General features: G+C 42.9%; 1 protein-coding gene across 1 annotated transcript in view; it reads right to left on the bottom strand.

Annotated features, from left to right (window-relative positions):
• RTKN2 (rhotekin 2) overlaps window positions 1-6,475 on the bottom strand; it is a 58,329-nt gene that overhangs the window by 22,883 nt on the left and 28,971 nt on the right. The window contains exon 7 of the mRNA XM_075072591.1: window positions 857-951. Within this exon, the coding sequence (XP_074928692.1) occupies window positions 857-951 (95 nt within the window). The remainder of the gene's footprint in view (window positions 1-856; window positions 952-6,475) is intronic.

The raw sequence follows: 6,475 nt of genomic DNA on the forward strand, positions 1-6,475 counted from the left end.
GGGCACTGTTTAACCATTTGCAATAGGAATTACTTCTCTTTTGAGCCCGAATATACTTCTGAAGCACATCACTTGTTTTGGAATAAGCATTTCATCCAATAGCCAGACATTTTCCCTTATACCTAGGCTTCCTCATACCCCTAACTTGGGAATTACTTATATCTATTTAGGGGAAACACTCTTGCTACAGTCTGCCTGTATACACAGAGCATTTCTCCCTTGCATCCTTTCCACAACTGCTTTATTCACAGCAATACATGTTCCTACCTATCATTTACGACACTAAAAGCATTTCCACACCTACAGAATAAAGAGTATAGTATTCAGACCACAAAATCCCCACTAGTATTGAATCTTCCCTTATAAGTGATCAGAAGATATTAATGTGAGTAAAAACGTTACCCATACATGTGATGCATTAAATTTGGGTCTGAACTTTAAAAGAGAAGTTTTACAAGTCTTTATTCAATTTAATAAGTTACACGTAGATGTTTAAAAATAAACAAACTGAAAAAACATTTTATTTAAAGTTGCCCCGATATAACACTGTCCTCAGGAGCCAAAAAAAAAATCTTACCACGTTATAGGTGAAACTGCGTTATATCGAACTTGCTTTGATCCACTGGAGTAAGCAGCCACGCCTCCCCGGAGCGCTGCTTTACTAAGTTATATCTGAATTCGTGTTACATTGGGTCACATTATATTGGAGTAGAGGTGTATTAAGTACCAATAAAAAATAATCCAAGTCTTATAAGCCTTTTAGTTCACTAAAAATGGAGATACATGATTTTGCTAGGCTTTTTTTTTTTTTTTTTTTTTTAAAACACTTCCTTAAATCGGAACCCTATGTACTTACCACTTCCTGTAACGATAAGGTTGTGGGTCCTGAAATTGTCCTCAGCACTCTCCAGCCCCAAAGTGGTATGTGCCAGCAAACTGTATTTTGCACCACTGATTGTGAAAAACAAGGCAAGGTTTAAATATTTCTACATGACTTTTCTCAGGCAGTTATTAAAAGGAGTCTAGACAGTCCTAGAGATAACCATTCCACCATATCTAAATACATTAACTGCCAGGCAGCAACCGTTAATAACCAAAGTTCAACTAATCACCAAGAGTCTGCATATGCCTGTTTTAACTCTTTGTGGTATTGTCCCCATAAAATGGTGCGTGTATCTTTTTGAGAATATTTCAGTTTATCATGTATTCACATTGGTTGGGAATAGCCACTCTGAATCACAGATTGAAGGATTTTAATTGTGTCACCAGTTGCCATTAAAGGATTATTTTGTGGGAGAGACAGGGGTTTTGTGACTGACATGTTCTGTTCTCCATTTACACTAAAACTAACTTGGATATTCTCTTTTATTTCACATTTATTTCTTGGAACAAACATCTTGTTTGAAAAATTATTTTGTTGACTTTTGTGACCCATATGCCATTATGTTTCATAACATATTTAGTGCTTAGTCTGGTCGGTTTACTTATGTTATTCTAAGAGCATATTTCTTTTAAAAAAAAAAAAGTTTTATAGAGCTCTGTGTTCTATGCTTTGGTTTGCCTTTATAGCAGGGACCAAACCACACATTCTAGCAGAACTATAATATGGTTTTGTAATATTGGTATAACAGTTTGATTCTTTCTATACAGAAAGACCAAGCTATGTGGTAATGAAAGCAATGACAGTAAATTTTATAGTGTAGGTGGATCATTTGACAAATTGCGCTAACAAACCTCAGAACATTAAGTTTTTGTTCTGGCTTTTATCTAGTGGGGAAAGAAATCATAATTAGAAGTCAGCATAGTGCATGTGGAATGCTGCTCTTGAAATGACCTAGTACAAACTTTGTTCATGTTTAATCTTTTTTCAAATACACTTCAGACAGATTAACAGATTTATAGACCAGCAATGTAATACTTATTTCCCTTGGCTAATGAGTTTAAACTAAGTGAAGTTCACAAGAAAACTGCTCAAATACTACTCACTATTCACACTAATAGCTTTAGCATCATACCCTTAAAATATCTTCAGTACAAAGAACAACTATTGGGTAATACAGGAAAAGGACAGAAAGCAAAATTAGATTAAGAGATACTTAAAGTTTTGCTCTCCCATCACCTTCTAATCTTACTAAAGTATATTAATATGTTTTTAATAATGTTTTTCCTAATGGCATTGTGGAAACAGTCTCTAAAGAGGAAGCACGAGCACTCAAATAACAATTTAAATAAACTTGTGTCCCATTTCTGAGAACAATAGTTCAGGACCTGGACCTGAAGAAAGTTCAGGACCTGGACCTGGAACAGAAGAAAGGCTAGAACTAATGTGATTAACATGGTTAGCAACCAGATTTTTGTATTTGCTATCGACGTTGCCTCTTCAGACTTCTAACAACACTTTAAGAGGCTGACCAATTCATATGAAAAATATGGAAAACTAGAGACTAGGTGAGGATTCACTGGTGCCCAGTACTACTCTTTAAAATTCAGATACTTTTAGAACTATTGCTTATGGATATATGGACCAAATCGTATACATTGTACTGAGTTGGAGCATGCTGCAATGAGCTTTCCAAGATTTTGTTTTGTCCTACTGGGTAAGATTTCTTGGAATGGGCCTGTTTTTGAGCTAAAGACAATAAATAGTCTTGCCAGTTTGACAAAGAAAACTGGAATTTTTTTAAATGTTTCCCTTTAAAAAGCAGTATAGCAGATTTACGAACCATGACTCTGGCTTCACTCAATGTCTGACCCAAAATATGACATTAAAGGTACCACTATCTGTCTTACTTTATCCACAGAAACAATATCCATTGAATAGTTCTTTAAAAATTCTTAATAATTACCATTGAGGCACTTTGTTTAAATCACAGGCAAACTAAAAGTGTGGAAAATGTTATGGACAAACTACAAAAATTTAAAGATTATTTAAAAAAATGACTATTTATTATGGGAACAGCACTTTCACATAATCTGTATGTGGAAAAACATGGATCAAAAAGGGGAGGTTACTTACCTGTAACTGGAGGTTCTTCGAGATGTGTGGTCCCTATCTGCATTCCACTGAGGGTTACGTGCAAGTGCCATGCACCCGGAGCTTCTGAAAGTAGTATCGTTCAACGGTCCGCACGCGTGCCCCTGTATTGCCTTGTGGTTTCACCCAAGACAATAAAGGCCAGGAAGGACTGCCATCATCTCCAGTTCCTTCTCCACCACAGATTTATCAGATTCACAGTAGAGGGGAAGGAGGGTGGGAATGGAATACAGATAGGGACCACACACCTCAAATAACCTCCAGATACAGGCAAGTAAACGCCACTTCTTTTTTGAGTGATGGTCCCAACGGTATTCCACTGAGGGGATTGACAAGCAGTGTCTAGATAGGAGGAGGATATGAGGAAGATGATGGAACTGTAGAATGGAGGCTCACTATACCGAATGTGGCATCTGTCGTGTAATCACATACTAGAGCATAGTGGGAGGAAAAGGTGTGTACCAAATGCCATCTGGCTACCTTACATACATCTGTAAGGAGCACGCTGTGGAGTGCAGCTGCAGTTGATACTTGTCTCTCATTGAATGGGCCTGTATCCCACCTAGTGGGAAGCATCCCAACAATTGATAGCAGTGCGTAATACACCCAGAGACCCATTTAGAGATTCTCTGGGTGGAAATGATCTGCCCTTTAATTCTCTCTGCTATGGTGACAAATAGCCTTGGAGACTTCTGGAATGGCTTTGTCCTTCGGAGGCAAAAGACCAGGCTCTACACACATCAAGTCGTCATTCCTCATTAGAGGCATGTGGTTTGGAGAAGGTGACAGGTGGATGTATGTGATGGTTGAGGTGGAATCGGGAAACCACCTTTGGTAGGAACTTGGGATGCAATCAGAGTTAGACCTTGTCTTTATGGAATGTAGCAAAATGGGGGTCTGCTATCAAGGCTCCCAGTTCACCAACCCCTCTCACTGAGGTAATGGCAACAAGGGATTTTCATGGAGAAGAGGAAAAAAGAGCAGAAGATCAATGGTTCAAGTGAGGGCTCATTAATGAGGTAAGGACTAGGTTGAGGTCCCATTGGGCAGCAATAGGTTGAATGGGCATGTATTTATATAAAAAGGTCCTTCCAGTATCAGGCAGTCCAGGGCAGGGCCACCCAGAGGATTCAGGGGGTCCGGGGCAAAACTGGGGAGCTGCAGCGCTTGTACTCACCCGGTGGCAGTCAGCATCTTCAACGGCATTTTGGCAGCGGGGGGCCCTTCAGTCGTTCTGTGTCTTCAGCAGCACTGAAGGGCCCCCCGCCACCAAAATGCCGTCAAAGACGCAGACCGCCGCCGGGCCAGGGCTCACGGGGCCCAGGGTAAATTTCCCCACTTGGTCCCCCCCTTCCGGGCAGCTCTGGTAAAGGGGTGGGTAAAAATCAAATGCCCATCCGCTGGAGGTGGAAGCTGTTAATGACAGCTTCATGAATTCTGATGGTGCTGAGAGTGAGTCCTGAGGTTTTCCGATAGAGGAAATAGTCTAAAAGCTTTGGGATGCCCACAGCCTTGCCATTGTGCCCAGGAAGTGAAATACCGATTTGGCCTGATGGGAGCATTTTGTGGAGTCCTTTCGGCTAGTGGAGAGGACTTCTTACACTGCTAACGAGCAGTCTCACGTCAATGTAGGTGTCCATCCAAAAAACAAGCTTTCAGGTGTAGCATCCGTGGATCTGAGGGCTTTAGTCTGCTATTGTGTTGTGTCAGCTTGGCAAAGAAGGGAATCCCAGTGGTAAAGGAGATGACTTCCAGTGGGATGCTGAGTATAGCGTCCATGGATTGGTGTATAGAAAAGTAGACTCTTTGCAGCCATAGCTGGAGTCCAACCGAGGAGAAGACCTTCCGACCCATAAGGTCTTACTGTCCCTGTCTGCCGGGATGGAGCATGGGTGTTGTTGTTTGGTTTGCTCCCACACAGCCTGTATCACCAAGGAGTTTGGTGGAGGATGTGAAAATAGAAATTCTGACACCTTACTGGGGATGTAGTATCTTTTCTCAGCCACCTTGGTGGTGTGCACTCAGTGTGCGCCGGTTGAAGAATGGCCTCGTTTATTGGTAAAGCCACCCTTTCTAGTACCGATGCATATAGAATGTTTAGTAACTGATGTTGACTGTTCTACAGCTCTCCTAGTGAGATCTCAAAAGTATTGGCTATCCTCTGTAGCAGCTCTTGAAACTGTTGGCAGTCCTCTGGTGGGAAGGAAGTTGTCGATGACATGGCAGCATCTGGAAACAACAAAGAGTGTCTCTCCATATTCACCAGTAGTGTCTGAACCGATGTGTCATCTAACTCCATTTCTAAATGTCTGCCGGACAAAGGTTGTGGGGACAAGATCGGGGAGTCCTCTTGAGGCAAACAGGACCGCTCTGAAGGCGAATACTGAGGCCATGAGCTCCAATATGGCCAACCTCGTTGATCTTGCTGCTGTCGAGCCTGTGCACAAGGAGCAGGGTACCAGCTCCATGGGTAAGAAAGTGGGGAACTGCCACGATACCGTCAGAACCCTTCAGTAGTTGTGCTTCAAGAGTGGGAGCGGCGGGCTGTGTCAAATTTTCGTATCCTCAGAATTGGAGACCTCCACAAATGGCATTGCCGACAGAGCCATTGGAATGGGGTGTGTCAGAGTAGCATGGGTAGCATGTGGCAAAAGCACTGGGGGAGGAAGGGGCCCTCTCAGAAGGTGAGCACATCAGAGCATAGGGAGACCTCAGTCCGTCCAAGGCAAATAGTTCATGGCGGCCAGGAACACTTCCAAGTCTCCCAGGCATCAGTAGTATCTGGTATGTTGATGGGAACAGAACTAGTAAGGGCATCTGTCTCAGAATAGACGGTTCATGGGAAGCTGGGACTCATGACTAGGCCTCAGCACAGGGTCCACAGCACTGATACCAGCAGAGCCGAATGGAGGTTCCGCAGTACAGAGAGGGCTTTTAGGTTGCTCAGGCTGATGCAACCTAAAAACACCCGGGGGGTTCGCTGGCTAGGATAAGATTTCAGCCCCATGGCAGCCTCCATGAGGTGCTTTTTGAGTCGAAGAACTTGGCTCTCTCACATATGGGCAAGGAAGGAGAGGCAGATACTACACCTGGCCACAATGTGGGATTCCCCCAAACAGCACTGGTGCTCAACACTGATGGAAAACGAGCGAGGGCAGAAAGCATGTTCTGAATCCTGGCATCTTTGGCCTAATCCAGTACCCAGGAATGGATGGGTGGGGAGGAGGGATTGTTTGGCAGGAAAACCGCTGATATCCTTATCAATAAACTAGGCAAATACAATTTAGATGAGGCTACTATAAGGTGGGTGCATAACTGGCTGAATAACCGTACTCTGAGAGTAGTTATTAATGGCTCCCAATCCTGCCGGAAAGGTATAACAAGTGGGGTTCCGCAGGGGTCTGTTTTGGGACCGGCTCTGTTCAATATCTTCATCAATGA

Source organism: Chelonoidis abingdonii, chromosome 15 (genome assembly GCF_003597395.2).
Source record: "Chelonoidis abingdonii isolate Lonesome George chromosome 15, CheloAbing_2.0, whole genome shotgun sequence".
Classification (NCBI taxonomy): domain Eukaryota; kingdom Metazoa; phylum Chordata; order Testudines; family Testudinidae; genus Chelonoidis; species Chelonoidis abingdonii.